This window comes from Scatophagus argus, chromosome 7 (genome assembly GCF_020382885.2).
Source record: "Scatophagus argus isolate fScaArg1 chromosome 7, fScaArg1.pri, whole genome shotgun sequence".
Classification (NCBI taxonomy): domain Eukaryota; kingdom Metazoa; phylum Chordata; class Actinopteri; family Scatophagidae; genus Scatophagus; species Scatophagus argus.
Window position 1 is genome coordinate 1,579,441 of NC_058499.1, and position 16,002 is coordinate 1,595,442.

The 16,002-nt window shown below is 42.4% G+C and overlaps 1 protein-coding gene across 4 annotated transcripts in view; it reads left to right on the forward strand.

Moving 5' to 3' along the window:
* Positions 1 to 16,002, forward strand: part of ptprz1a (protein tyrosine phosphatase receptor type Z1a) — a 61,222-nt gene that overhangs the window by 33,166 nt on the left and 12,054 nt on the right. For 2 of the 4 annotated variants that reach the window (XM_046393646.1, XM_046393645.1), the window contains exons 9-16: positions 792 to 976; positions 1,211 to 1,337; positions 4,437 to 4,477; positions 4,559 to 5,369; positions 6,336 to 6,890; positions 12,485 to 12,623; positions 15,200 to 15,288; positions 15,673 to 15,758. In XM_046393646.1, coding sequence (XP_046249602.1) covers positions 792 to 976; positions 1,211 to 1,337; positions 4,437 to 4,477; positions 4,559 to 5,369; positions 6,336 to 6,890; positions 12,485 to 12,623; positions 15,200 to 15,288; positions 15,673 to 15,758 — 2,033 coding nt within the window. The remainder of the gene's footprint in view (positions 1 to 791; positions 977 to 1,210; positions 1,338 to 4,436; positions 4,478 to 4,558; positions 5,370 to 6,335; positions 6,891 to 12,484; positions 12,624 to 15,199; positions 15,289 to 15,672; positions 15,759 to 16,002) is intronic. The other 2 variants (XM_046393648.1, XM_046393649.1) reach the window with 1 other exon arrangement.

Sequence of the window (16,002 nt, forward strand, 5' to 3'; positions counted from 1 at the left end):
ACTCACATGTCAGCTTCCTCCTGACCACAGTCTATGTCACTGTCAGTGTTTCCCTGAGTGGGGAACATGTTTATTGTCTGTGCAGCAGCTGTGACACTTAATGTGACATTTTCACTTTGATCCCTCAGAGAGGATGAAGGTGAGAGGTTAAAGCCAGAGCAGAGGTTTAGAGGTTTAGGGTTCAGATCCAGCAGAGGAGGAAATGTGTCAGTGTTTTAGTAGGTGGAGCCTCCTCCTGTCTCTTGTCATAGAACCTCTTTAATCTGTGTTAATCCACAGAGTCTCTGTCATCTGCATTATCTGTGCTCATCTAATCTCAACTCTGACCCAGAATCAGAGACGACAACTTCAGGAGCCTGATTCCTCACTGCCTGCTGTTCTAAATCATTACTTATTTTTAAAAAACCCTCACTGTTCCCCTCTGTGTCTGGATCTCCATTAACTGCCACAGACTAGCTGCCATTCTACATAACATGATTATGATAATAATAACAAAGATAAAAATAAGAAATGTAAACTTCAAACTACAGTGTAAGTTAAACACGGAGAAGGCAGCTCTTGTTGTCATTCTGCTGTCAGGCCCCTCATTCTGTAAATAAAATACCAGTTGTAATCACATCTGTTTAGAAACATTATATGTGTTCCAGTGAAGGAGGACCAGTTTGTCACCCACGTTACCTCCAGGAAGCTGTTGTTGGAGTGAAAGCGGCAGGCCGGAAATGACGCAGAAAAATGTTAAATTTGGAAGAATATTGCCTTTTATTTATTTATTCTCATCTGTCTCCTGTCAGTGTGCAGTTCTGAACCGGAGAACATCCAGGCAGCACCTCACAACCTGAGCAGCCTGCTGGTGACGTGGGAGCGGCCGCGGGCGGTTTACGACGCCAGCATCGAGAAATATTCTGTCAGCTACCGACTGGCCAATGTAGAAAACGCCGCCCCCTGGGTATACCTGACCGATGGAGACCAGGATGTGGTGAGAGACCGCAATTTCTAACAATAAACCTGGGATGTTTCTTTACTAGGAAACTGAGCATTTCTTCACTGGGAAATCCTCCTGTTGCTCTCTCCTTCATGATACTGAATTTCCTTTATGCTATTCTTTGATAATTATTGACAGCCAATTAAATGATTTGCAATATACCTTAGGTCACTCGGCCTAATCATCATGATTCTGAAAAGCTGATGTCATTACTTCTCCCTCCACCAGGGGGCAATACTCGATGACCTATTAGCCAACACCAGCTACGCGGTTCAGGTGGTGGCAGTCTGCACCAATGGACTGTACGGACGTGCGAGCGACCTGCTCACGGTTGTCATGCCCGTCGATGACCCCGGTAAGAGCGAACGTCCCCAAGAGCAAACTTAGAGCTCGGCAGATGAAGTGTACTGATATTTCTCATTCAGATGCAGTTTTTTGAAGTGAGGTTGAAATACAGAAAACATTGTTCTCTGGCTTCTTAGAGCAGAGCAGAAATACTTTTAAAAATGAAAACAAGCACAGGCAGACTAAGTTTTATGGAAGCTCACTTCTGACAGCAAAAAAAGGTGAAATATTAGCATTCACAAAAATAAAAAAGTAGTGTCAAAAGTGTACATTCTGACTAACAAAATTTGTGACTTCACGTCAAAATGTCAACAGTTGCCATGTCTATGTTATGATTTAAGATCTCAAAATTATTCACAACCTTGACTAAGGTCTCAATTTTGTAGCTTAAAATTTAATCTAAATTTTGGTTTATAATGTCATAATTTTCATTTAAATAGATTTAAAAAAAAAAAAAAAAGCTTAATTTTAGTTATTTTTCTTAATTATTAATTTGGAATTTTCATTAGTATTTTTATTAATTTATTTTCCTGTCAGAGATGGGCATCCAGCTCAAACAATAATGCCTCATAGCAAAAGCTTTTAACTTAACACACAACCATCAGTAGCCTAGCTTAGCACAAAGACTGTAAACACTGAGAAACTGCTAGCCTAGCAAACTATCAAACAAGACAAACGGACCATTTACAAATTGTGAAGGAACAGCTTTATTGGCTAATCTCTGCTGGGGAGAGTTCCTGTGTTAGCACTGAACTCATTTCAACTTGTTTTACTTTTCTGGTCTTATGTTTTAATATCAGCCACATTACTGTTCTTTTAGAAGCATTTCAACCTTCCCACTCATGCTGTCTCTGAACCCTGAATGAAAGGCATTTTTTTGTTTCCCTCTTCTTTATCTCACCCTTCACACTCCTGATCACTGTGGGGTATTTATTTTGTGTTTTGTAAGGATTTAATCATACATAGTTCTTTTTCTGTTTTTAACTGTTTCTATTTGTGCTCCTGAAATCTGCTTTCTCCATATATTTCTATATCCCTAAGATGAAGCAACATGCTTGGTGTGGGTTATTTCTTGTGTCCCTTCGTGTCACATGGAAAGACAAAGTTGCCATCTTTGTTTTGTTTTTATTATGTGGCGTCCGTCCCACCTGCCTGTCACAGTAAGAGAAATGATTGCATGTGTGCAGCAGCGTTTTGTGTAACATGGATTGGAATGATTATCGTAGAAACTTTGTATTTCAAATGAACTTTATATTAAATAAACTAATATATCTTGTTACAAAGAAAAAAAAATCCACTGCATCCTATTTCAGCGTCAGCTTGCATGAGTGGGTGATATTCTACACCGTTTACTTGACTCGTTTTTGTTTTGTTTTTTGTCTGTAACATGTTTGCTAAGCTAACATGAACAAATCTCAGCTGCACCTAAAAATTGCACAGCTGTTGACATATATTTTTAGTGCATGATTGTCACTGAAAAGGCTTTTGTGTTTTCGAGTTGAATAAAGATACTGACGTTAGCTTAGCGGTACCACAGCTCGGCTAGCTTAACATTAATCGCTAGCTTGGTCTACAGCTGTGATTATTAGCACGTTTGTCAATTAAAAGATAATTTTGTCAAGAAAGTCACAGACAATTATCATAAAACTGCTTAAGAATAAGACTGTGAAGATACGTGATTACAAAGACTACATAGCAAAAAGTCACATAACTGATGTCTTCTTTAACACCCACTGAATTCTTATGGAGCCATCCCGTATGCTAGCTAGTTTACAGAGCAGAGTATCTATTTACAGTATTTTGCAATTTTTAAACTGTTAGCTGTAGAAAGTTATTGATGATGAAGTGAGCAGTTTCATGCTAAATTAAATAGTCCTTCACTGATGGCTTTTACAACAAACTGCGACTTTCTAAAATCTTCTACTAAAATTATTGACAAACATCATATTTCATGGCACAATTCAAATGGAATAAAAAATTTGTTTATCTCATGTCATTAACTACCACACATTTTCTCCAACATAAGGTCCTACGAGGAGCACCTCGTTATTTCAAATAAATTCATTTCAAAATATTAGTATTATAATTGCATGAAATAAAGAAAAAAGAAAGTAAATGTTTGCTGTTTTGAAGCTGTAGGTGCTGAATAAAATAAGTAATTATGAGAGGTACAATCAATTCACTTTCTGATTGACTGATTAATAATTAATTTGAGAACAAAATCAAATGTCATTTTCAGTTCATTCACATCATCAAACATTGCTTCATTAATAAATTAATGTTCGTTTTTGACCACTTTTTGCATCAAACCCAGAGTCATCTCCCTCAAACCCAGTTCATTAAACTTATAAAACCTCACCTCATGCTTCACAAACCAGTCTGATCTGGTCGCCATGATGTATGACTTAGCCTCAGACAGGTAAGAGCCACATCACCTGCCCCCTGACATGCCCGCCGTGTGCTGTGCGTCTCAGCTCAGTCAACATATGTGGCATTTGCAAATAACTTAAGTTTGTTTTGTCCCTCTTAGGTGACAGACGGGTGGAGTTTGAATACCAAAAAGTTTAGACAATGGAAAGAGAGTTGTACATTCAAATTCCTTTTTGTTGCTCGTCTAGTTTTACAAGAAGGATGAAACTGAAAAATGATTAATTGCAAATGCTTTTTGTTTTCTGTGTTTGCTTGTGTCTTCGGGGGGAATCCATGCATGAAAGTCCAAATGTGTCTGATGTGTCTGCATGCAAGTGTTTGTCACCATTTGGCATTCTGTCCTTCCCGTTTTCCATCCTAAACGAGCAACACATTCAAATTTCATCAAGTTTCTTAGGTGGGATTTATCTTTTTATTTTTCTGAAACGCAGCATCCCAGGGTTTGCATTTTCCCTGCTATGATGTTCTCATCAAACTGTTTTACCTTTTGTCACGTCTCTGCTTTTTTGAACTGTTTTCAACCTTGGAAAATTAACAGCAATATAAGTACAAGTCAGAAATTTTAAGATCAAAATAGTTGAGAGTTAAATTGAGATTGACATTTTGTGAAAGATTTACTTAAGTTCTTGTTTTAATTTATTTTGTCTAACTATTGTCACAACCTGTGCCTTTTTTCCAGAAAATGCACTGGATCCAGATTCAGATGAATTCAACAGTGAGGTAAAGAAACATTTTTATTTATCTTATACTGCATGACATTGTTTAGTTACAACAATCATTATTTCTTTCTCTCACCAACAGGGAGACTATGAACCTGATCCGTCTTGGAATGAACCAGTCCAGACTGAGGATTATGATCCTGTCTGGATTCCTACAAACTCACCCAGGACCACAACTTCTGGACCGCCTCTTTTACCTCTACCTGGCATCAGAAGCACAACAGTAGGATCTGGTCAAAGTGAAACCTCCACTAATCCGATTCCCTGGGTCAGATCCACCCAGCATGATCCATTCCTTAGTCGCTCTGAAGATACAGCACACCACGGTACCTCCATGCAGCCACCAGAGGTCACCCTGCCTCCAGAAACCAGAGGAAGTGCTGAATTCAGTGGCAGTGTTCCATTTTACTCCACAACTACAACCAAGGAAGTCTTCATTTCCACTTCCACTACTCCTTTATACCACAGTGCAAAAACAGATGGTGTTCTTGGAGGCATCAGTCCAAAAGACTCTGAAAGAACAGAACATGCTGTTAGTACTGCGACTACTTCGTTCACCATTGCAAAGACAAAAGGTGGTACATACAGCACCACCATGACCACACTGAGGTCACGTACCAGTGATATAATTAGCACAACAACATCGTCACCCTTCATCCAGGCGGAGACAAACCCAGGCCTTAACGAAGAAGCCACCACTGATGGAGGTGTGTCCACTGGGCCCGGAGGTCTTCCAGAGATCCAGGCTGAAAGTTCGACCTCCCAAACACCCTCCTCAAGTGAAGCGGTTCCAAGTAGGCCTACAAGTCCCAGCATGCCCCATTTTTCATCCACCACGGCCTCTGTCCAGTTGAGTGGCGTTCTATTGCAGACCACACAGCCGCTGTCCAATGGTGAGAGCCCCACTGTCCTCCCCTCCTCCTCTTCCACCTCCTTTGAATCCTTCCCTCTGTGTGACACTGCAGACCCTGGCGCCGCCCCCTCAACCTGCCTGCATGACCCTAATTCCTCATCTTGGCCTGTTTTGTCTGCTTCTGCATTGGACTCCCAGCATGCCGCTATCACACCGCTGTATTCAGCTTCTCCTCCAACCCCCGTTCTCCCTCCCTCCTCCCTGCCTCGCCTCCCTCAACCCTCACACCCCCTGTCTGGTTGGGAGACTGTCCCTGTCTCCCCCCCGCTCGGGTTTGATGATAATGATAGCGATGGTGATTTGGTGTCTGGGTCTTCATCGGTACCTTCACCTGACCCCTCAATATTTAGTGATACTCCTCCTCTCCAAACTGTGCCTGATCCATCTGGCACCACGACTGCCGCCGAGTCATCCGAATCCTTCTGGGATCCGTCACTCTCAACAGTCTCTCTGTCTCTCAGCCCCACCCTGCAGCCTTCAGTTCTCCTCTCTAGTGACTTCACCCTTTCTGGTGCAACTCCAGGCTTGTCCCGTTCTTTCTCAGTTGGGTTTGAGGACTCAAGATTTGCCATGGGGAGCACAATAGAGTCTTTACTTCCCGAGGTCAGTGGTGATGGGTTTCCATTAGCTAGTGACGTGGACCCCATGTGCGGCTGTTCTCTGGAGCCATCAGTGTCCTCATCCTGGTTGCATGCCTCTTCTCATGTACCTCTGCCATCCTCAGCCTGGGACTCTGTTAGCTTAGATTTATACTCTAGTATTGGCTTCTCCTCAGCCTCTGGTTTTGGCATAGACAATCTTCTACACTCTCTGTCTGTGGTGGGTTCCGATGGTCTGTCCTTAGACCAGTCTCTGCTCTCCCATAGTGCCATTTCTCCCTCATCATCCTCTTCACACTTCCACCACGCCCCTGTCACCTATAGTGACCTGCCCATTTCTGTTGCAGCCACAACGTCTGGCATCAGGGATCCCTGGTTCTCGGCATCAGACGGGAACCCCTTCCTAAAAACCTCTGCCCTCCCTTCCTTACCCTCAGTGTCCTCCTTCACCCCCATCCCAGAAGGACAGGCATTAGACGCTAGCAGCAGTGCCTCCGGTTCGGCCCTGTTCCCTGACTCCCAGGAGGGCATAGATCAGGAGTGGGATAGGGTCCAAATCTCTGCCTCTGGAGACAGCGCATTGCCATATTCAACCGAAGTCATTAACACCATCCCCCCGTCAACGACGTCTGAGTCTGGCCAAAGCCCTGATGATTTTGATGAACGCTCCTCAGCGTTCTATTTTGAAAACGAGAGCGGTAGTGCCATCACCTCGGAGGTAGGAGATGCCACAGGAACGCCAACCCTTCCTGCGGTAACCTCGGCTTCACCCTGGTCGCTGGGTGGGGAGGAGGAGAGCGGCTCAGGTCAGAGCGAAAGCCTGTATGACAACGAGACGTCCTCTGACTTCAGTATCTCCGAGCGCACAGAAAGAGAGTCGGAGGAAGAGGAGCCAGTGGCAGGTAAAAAAGCTGTCGTGTGGGCAAAAAGCTGCATTACACCTGCAAAATGCCAAGGAATCAGGAAGAGCTCTGGGCATCAAAAAGATGACTAATCCTCCATCTGTCAACAACAACATCACATTTCATTTCCTCATTTTTATCTGGGAAAGCAAAAGAGAGAAAGTTCATGCATGCAAGGTAAAACATCACCCGTTACACCGTCACCAGGCAGGATCCATTAACTTTGATGAACGTGCCTTCGCTACCTTCATCCGTCACTTTAATTTTAGTAACACTCATTCGTCCATTTTCTATTTATTCTGTTCAGGGTTTTGAAAGGCTGGAATCTAAACCAGTTCACATTTAGCGAGTTTGGTACGGACATCCTGGTCAGGTTCCCAGTCTGTCACAGAGCTCAGTGAAATGCCAATACTCTGAATTAATCCCACAGATTTAAATCAAAGCTCCAGTGGTAACAAGAAGTAAGAGTCACCACATCTCTCCCTCGTTTGGAGTGGTTTTCTTTATTTGTGTGGTTTCTTTATACAGTTTTTTAAAATCATTTCTTTATCATTTTTAGTTGAGTTGGTTTTAATGGTTAGTTTTAATTGTTTACATGCTGGTTGTTGATTGCTTGATGTGCAGTCTCATTGCTGTCAGTTGGTGAAGGCTTCACAGCACAACGCGTCAGCAGATTTGTTAAAAATGTAAGTGGTGACTCTTACGTTTTAGGACCATTGGAGTGCAAGTACTTGTAATGATGTCCAAAATCATTTGCAGTTTTAGAAATTCAGTTTGTAACTCACTGTCAGAGATCTTCTCTTCCCAAACGTTACTGGTCATGGCCACCAGAGTGCAGCAGAGCTCCTCAAAGCTCCCAGTGGTTTAAACACCAGCCCAACCTGCAGTGTCCTGTTGCTGAATACGCTGCACTGCAGTCACAAAAAGACCAAAACTCCTCAGTAAACAGAGCAGTTCACAAAGCTCTCAACAATACAGTTTTACAAACTGTCCAATGATCTGAGTGAGGACTGAGGATACTAAAGTACCGGTTGGTTTTACATATATCACATGTACGTAACAGTACTGCTGCATATTTAGATTAGAACCATGTTTTGCATCAATAATTACAAAGCTTCTCATCACTTTTTCTAATTTTTTCCTCCCAACTGGTGGCTCTTATTTTCAGTAAATCAATTTTTATAGACTCAAAACTTGCTGCAGGCAGATAAGAAAACAAAAGTCTTTTTTTAAGTTGCATTAAAATACTGTGTTAAAATACTTCACATGTAAGGAACACTAAATTCTCTACTCTTTTATTTGTTTATTTGTTGTGTATCTTGGGATAAAACAGGCAAAATAAAAACACTGGAATGATTCTTTACAATACAATCCAGTGTATTTCTATATCTGTGGCCATGACATTCAGACAGCCAGACGTACAGAAACAGACTCATCCTCATCATGTAGTTCAGCTTCATCATTTAATTTCAGTTCTTTCAGTGGGAACTTTAAGTAGAAGTTTTGTGTCCATTATTCTCATCAGATCTTCGAGTCACTTCGTTTTTTTCAGTCTGTAACCTTTCCTGTCTTCCTTCCAGGCCTTTTCTTTCCTTTGCCTGTTATCATTGCCATGTGTCCAGGGCAGAAAAAGATCCGTTGGTTGGACGGTTGAATGAATGGAATGAATTTTCCTCTGAGGGGGCACACAGTAGAAAGCTTACAACAGGCTCTCCATGAACTTGTCAGCAGGGCTGACCCAAACATTCATGGCTGAACTGACCTGAAATAATCACATTTCATATGTTTAGTACTTTGTATTATAATTATTCCACAAAAACATTTAGATCTTCTGTGTTCTTTTTACGCAGTTTGTTACTGTTCTTCAGACATGGAAGAAATATTCAGATCTTGAACTTGAATAAATACAATGTGGCAATACCACTATGTAGAACTACTCTGTCACAAACAAAATCACTGATCAATCATTATTATTATTGATAAGAGATAATAATGGTCCACAAATGGAGCCCTGACCTCTGTGAACCCCACTAAGTAATCTGGCTTTGTTGGAGTAGAAAAACTTCTGTTGGAAACAATTTTTTTCCCATTTCCACATAGTAACATGGAATAATATTTATACAGCTTGTGCGATGTGATAGCCAACTGCATCGAAAGCTTTTTAAAAAGTCATTGAAAATACTACAAGCACATGATGTCTCTCCCATTCGTGTGAACACGACATCTCAGGAACACATTGAGGGATTTTATTAAAATTTTTACACAAACATCCAATCAAAGATGAAGTTACATTTGAATTGCAATTTGGTCAGAGGTAATATAATTCAATTCATACAGTAATTGTGACAAATTTTTCTCTTTGCAGCGACCTGTTTATCACTCTCCACAGGGTTTTAACACATTTTAAAGATCTCTGTTGTTCACTGAAATATTTCTTTTTTGCAGATCTGATGGACTGAATATATGTATTTCTGTAAGGTTTATTAACACCGTGGGCCCAGGTGAATAGGGTTTGAGACATTTTCTGTGTAGCTTTTCATTCAGCAGATTTAATAAGTCAGCTGTGAACCAAGGCTTGTTGAAGTCTCGACTTGAAAAGCTGCCAATCTGAAAGTATTCGCTGAAGCTAAAGCTAATAACTTTCATACATTTTTTGATAAATCAACATTATTTTTCTCATATAGACCACCCATGAAATACTGGAAAGCATTTCTTTAAATTTAGAAATGATTGACCTGCTCTTTTATATTCTCTGTGCATTACTCTCTTGGTATGTTTTGCTCTGCTGGCCTTGATTACATAAAACTGAAATATGGGAAATTCTAACAAGTCTACATACAGCATCCCAGATTTCATTCAAGATGTTATTAGTCGAAGGAATTAATAGAATATTGAGAAAATCCCCAGTTAAGGTGTCCAATTTATTTTTAAAGAGCTTTATTTTGAAGAGTTGTCATCACTGTTAGTCAGATCAAGAGAACTTGAGAAAATTTCAGGAAAATCTTTGATGATAGAGTTAAGTGGGCGATAAATGACACTGACAGTAACGTAGAACGTTCTTTCCATCAGAGAGCTCTAAACAGATTCAGCGTCAGACATCAGAGGTCTTCAGAGAATTCAGATCCTCCCAAATTCAGATTCAGGAACTGTGACAGCCCACTTCCAGATCTGCCTGTCTTAGCCAAGTGTGCATTCATTTATATTCTCATTCAAAGATTTCTCTGTAAGCCACATTCCTGATAAAGCAATAATAGAACGTGAGTGGAGATAAATAATGAATTTGTCATAGTTGCTGGAAAGACGTCTCATATTCACATGAAAAGCGGAGTGTCACGTATAGTAGGAGGCACAAAAATGTCATTAAACTGAGTCTCATTATAAAAACTATGGAGGTCAGAGGCATCAAACGATGAAAAAAACAGGTCAACATCAAAATTGTAGGAGTTAATTATAGTGGGATCAAAGTGTTGAAAGAGCTGGCCTTCAGAATCAGGTTTATTGTAGTCCATGTGTGAGGACTAATGAGAGACTAATGAGCCGACCTCTGAGCGTTGGCCTTCCTTTGTTGTGGTGGATTTGAGGTGGACGGACAATCAGTTTGTTGTATCGCCTCTCGCTCAAGCTGCTGTCTTTGCTGGGAAGGGTTCTTTCCTTCTGTGGTGGTTGACTTCAAGTGCTCATTGATGAAGATGCCTGAGCTCTTCAGGTTTTTAGCTTTATCCAGAACACTACAGCGGCGGTGCTCAGTCCCTGGCTCAGTGCCTGGCTCCATATGTCCTTAGACAAAACCCTAAATTGCTCCCAGTGGCCTCAGCATCACCAGTGTGTGAATGCTTGGTTACGCCAGTTTTGTCCTTCATCACCAGCAATGGGACTGCAGTGGTTCTGGACTTTTCTGGTGAGCTATGGGCCCAATGCAGCTCTTATTTTCAGGATCTTATTTCTCTTCTCTTTGGTGCCTTCTACAAAAACATCTTGGCAGGCCCTTCGGTTAGTCCGTCCTGCCTGAGACTGAGGTCAAGCTGTGGCTAACTGTGTCCAAATCTGTCCTGGTTTCACTACAGTTTTTGGTCTTGATGTGGATTCTGACTCTTTTTAGTGAACCCGATCATTTGGATCAGCACAGCATTAAGAGCAAACTCTTCATTTACGACCACTTTTATAATTCAGTGTTTTGTCTTGACCCTAAATTATTTAGTGTAATCATACTAAAACTTACGATTTTCCTAATTTTAAGTCACATCTTATACATTTGGTATAAAAACCTTAAATGAGGTACACGCATTAAACACTATTACACTACTGATATTGTTAATATAGAATTATGATTTATATGTTAGCGAGCGATACATCATAAAGTCTCACCATGCTTGGGTCTTAATGTGCCGGATTGTGTTTTACTAATACTTTGTACAGCTCCGCTATTAGTCTGACTTGCATTGTTTAATAACTTAAATAAATAATTAAATAAAAGAAAGAAAGATGGAGCAGATTCACAAATGACACAAGACTAGTTCTTGCACAATAACAAAGCACAATAATGAAATGCTTGTGCTTTGTCTCCACTGACTCTGATCTGGAAATGAACTTCCTGAGCCTCGCCTTAAGAAATCTTCTTTTCATCCACATTCTTGTTTTCCTTTGTGGTTACGAGACAATAAAAGGAGGATTCAGCAGCAGCTTGGTGAGGTCAGGTTCAGCCATCGGGTTTTCTTTTCCCATTATTCAAAGTTACAGTTATGCTTCCTGATTGGTTTGGCAGGTGGTTTGAATGTGAGTGTTCGTGCTGTAAAGTGGGCACATGTGAATGGAGGTACATTGTGTTTCAGCACGTGTCTTTTTGAAGGAGTTATTAAAGATCCAGGAATATTTCAGTTTTAGTTGTACAGAGGTTCAAGGAAGCCGAGCTCCTCTGGAGGTTCAGTTTAACTCGAGTCATCTTAGGTGGCCGTCGGGTCTCTAGTTGTTCATACGTCATGCTATTGTATTACAGCATGTCACATGCACAGACTGGCTTCACTTCTCTGACCTGGAAGCTCCACCCACTTATCACGCTGTCTGTGGTCACATGTCGAGAGGGATGAGGACGTGTACCAAAGTTTTTAATAAAAAACAAAACCTCAGAAGCAGAATCGGTTTATTTTGGTAGTTTTGTTCATCGTTTTTCTATTGGCAAAGGTAACACTGCGCTCAACACACTGACTGTGGAGACGACACTGAGCACCAATCAACACTCGTCTGCCGTCAGCTGACGTTTCTAGCAAAAAAAGAAAAAAAAACCACATCATGTATGTGCATGGAGAAATTAAAACCCACCTGGAGTCAAACACTGATGCTTTAAGTCCTGTTTAGAACATGAGTTGGTGTGCACTTCAGCCTCGTGTGGTCACAGCGAGTAGATGGGAAAAATATGAACTTGAACGTTTATCACAGAAGAGAAAATGGATCAGCTGATCAACAGGCTGTTTGGCTGAAGGGGCACATCACAGCACTGGAGTACTCTTGGTGTCTTTCTATAAGAAGAGCAGCTTGTCCACCTGTAGTCAAACCTCCTCTGACTTCGGTTTCCGTCCTTTCCTGTCGTGTCTCCTCAGACGCCAGCAACAGCAGCCATGAGTCCAGAGTTGGTTCGATCAGGGAGAGAGAGAGGAAGGCTGTGGTTCCTCTGGCCGTCATCTCCACCCTCACCGTCCTCGGCCTGGTCATCCTCATCGGCATCCTGGTCTACTGGAGGTCAGCACTGCTGCTGGATTTCAAGCTGCATTTATTTGATTGTTTTGCCATTAGAGAAAATTCACTCATTATCCCCTCGCCCACCTGCAGGTTTAGTTTTTTGTCCACAAAACGTTCAGGGGGCTTCACAGACAAACAGCGCTGCATCACGCTCTCAGACAGCTGAAGAAGCTGGAGATTGGGTTAAGAAACACAAAATGGCTCCATACAGCTCATCCACTAACCTCAGTCTCCGCCAGTTTCCACGTGCAACTGAAAAGACATTTTTAACACGTTTTAAGCTGAAATCCTCACTGTGGCTGCTAAGCTAAAAGCACCTCGTTATCAAACCAGATAGAAAGTTATGTTTGGAATTATGAAATTACGTTCAGTCAGTCGATTGTGAAGGTAAGAAAAGAGCCCCTCCCACTAACACCTGTACGCTTCTACCTGCCCTTCAACCCCATCACACACAACATGAGGAGGAGGGTGGAGCGAAGACAGTTGTGTCTCACTGGGGACTGAAGGACTGAACGAAGCTCTTTCACTTGTGTGTGGACAGCACTGTTTTTGACTCCATCACCTCAACAGATCTGCTTTTCATTTTTTCATTGAGATGTGTGAAATACCATTTTGGAGGAGATAAAAGTTTCTTTGGGAATTGTTTAAGAGTACCTTTAAGTACATGTTTCGGGCGTAACCCTCCCAAAGTCCCAAAGTTTATTCTTTTTCTGAAAACATCTTTGACTGTACAGAAAGACAGGAAACACGCAGACCGTGAAATAGCCAGTGAAAGACAGGGCTGTCGAAATCAGTGTAACCGGTTTTAGTGGTGTTTTTAAAGACCGAGTGTGCAGGGCGGGAGAGTCAGCATATTGTTCTTGTTCTGCGCTCCGCCTGTTGTTGTATCTCCAAGATTGAGCAGTGCTTAAGCCGGTGATAATCCGAGGAGCAGGGGATTAATCCTCAGTGGAGAGTGGACCTTGGCTGCAGCGACGCGGGCGTCCACTCGTCCACGGAGGGTCGGGGGACAGAAAAGGACATCCGTCTGATTATGTCGGACAGAAGGAATCGTGTCAGCGTGTTGTAGGGCGAGCGGCGGGAGGCCAAACCGCACTAATCCCGCTGCTGTTGAGTCCTTTTCCCCGACAACACGGTGCTCATTTGGACACTGCTGCTGTGCTTTTGAGGTCAAGCGGGTTGAGGGGGTTTTGGTGGACTGCACTAGTTTGCAAAAAGCTGAGAGATGCACAGCAAATTAGCATGCGGCCAAACAGTTTTTAAAAGCACCGGATTCCTGTAGGAGTCCCGAGTGCTGCTCAGAAACACCACGGAGAGACAGAAGGACGGAAGTGTCCACGGGTCTGACCCTCATCACAGGAACCTCCTGCACGTCCTGAACGTGACCTGAGAAGCGGCTGAGCGTGCTTGTTAATGAGCAGCAGCTGCTTTCCCGTCAAAGTTCCCGCTGAGCTCCTTACAGCCGACATCAGTGTAATCAGATTAAGTCGTTTCGGCAGATAAACAAGTAAAATACACTAAGTTGGCCAATGAACAGCAGCAGAGTTACGTGTTGTGGCCGAGCATCGCACAGCATCTGTCAGAAGATGAGTTTAAACAGGCCGTCTGACGCTGCCTGTCGGCGTGAGCTGTTCACGTGTCGTGGGACTGCAGGAATTTCTCTGTTTTACAGGCTAGTTGTGTCAGTTATCTTTGAAAGCTGCTGCTTAGGTTTAATGAATAAAAACTACAAATTTATGAATTCAGGTAATTTTCTGCTCCGTTTTCTTCTCAGCAGGACTCAAACCTCCTACAATTTTTATTTAGTTTTGATTTATTCAGTTATTTAACATGATTCTAAACAAACACAAGTTCAGTCGGTCACATTAAAAGCTTCCAAACGTTCTCGCGATAACCGATGAAATCGTCTTCAGTTCGCGTTACATTAGATGTAAACATCTTTGATGTGACGATTTCATTTCCGTCCATTTTTTTCATTCACTCGTTATATCTGTTTGTCAGAGGAGACGTACAGTAATGGACACCGCTGTGGATGTGTTAACCAAAAGCCTCTTTTTCAACTCATCAACAAAATGAGACGGAAGCCGCCTGAGGAGCAGCAGTACAGGAGTGTTCATGTCCATGAGACTTCCTGTCCCTCCTGTCAGACTCGCTTGTTTCGTCTCTAATCTCTGAGCCCAAAGCTTTTCCCGCTCTTCTTTCCCTGCGGGTGTTAATCCGCGAGACAAACGCAGGTTCATCACACGCGGTTTCATCCGTTTAAAAACGTGTCGAGGATTAACACAACATCGTTTTTCCTGTGTTTTCTAAAGATTAGCGCGTGTTCTCCAAAATGTGGGCCAACGCGGAGTCACACGAGCACAAAAGCATCTTCTGCCTTTTCGTTTGTGGGAAGCGGAAACTGATTTTCCCGCCAAAGCAAAACTCGCTTTTTCTGCAGGATTTGGATTTCCTGTTTAGGAAGTCCCATAGTATTTCATGTAGTATATTCACATAAAACACAAGACAGCATTTTCATGGTGAAATGTAAATACAGTATGGTGTGTGTGTGTGTGTGTGTGTGTGTGTGTGTGCAGGACCTGTTTTCAGACGGCTCATTTCTACATCGATGACAGCTCATCACCCAGAGTCATCGCTGCGCCGTCAGCTGCCTCAGTAACATCCGGTAAGACACACACACACACACACACACGTTTGTGTTCATGTGAGGACACACAGACGTGACAGTCCAGTCTGAACAGATTCATTCACACAGTTTAAAACGACTTCACAGTCCCAACGTGCATCATGTGTGACATCATGTCACACTAAACGGGCCTGAAGCTCGTCTGCATTTCGTTAATATTCGCTTCCTTCACTTAAAAATCCTCTCTTTTGTCCAAAAAAATGTCGTCACATTAAAAAAGATGTCATTCACTTCTGGTGATGTCTTTACTCTCTGAACACATCCCGCCTTTTAAATATGTCCTCACTTTGGAAATTGTTCTCAATTTTCCAAAAATGTCTTTTCTTTGAAAACCAGCAGCTTTGTTTCCTGTTTGTCTTCCAGGTGAGGAAACAACCTTCTCAGTGAAGGAGTATGTCAAACACGTGGCCGAGCTTCACGACACCCGCCGCTTTCAGCAACACTTTGAGGTACAAAGACTGGATTGAGTTTCCATCCACCATTAAGACTCAATACTAAGTACTCATATGTAAATGATATGCCCGCTGTCTACCTGCCTGTGGCGTGTGTTTGCATGCTGCACGATGAGCTGTGATCATGTGACGTAGTCTGACGGCCACATTACGTGACGTCAGCGTCCCTGACTGCGTTGTTAAAGCTTAATTAGCGCAGTCACTCAGCCAGCTGATGCTGACGTCGGGATTGGTCTCTTTG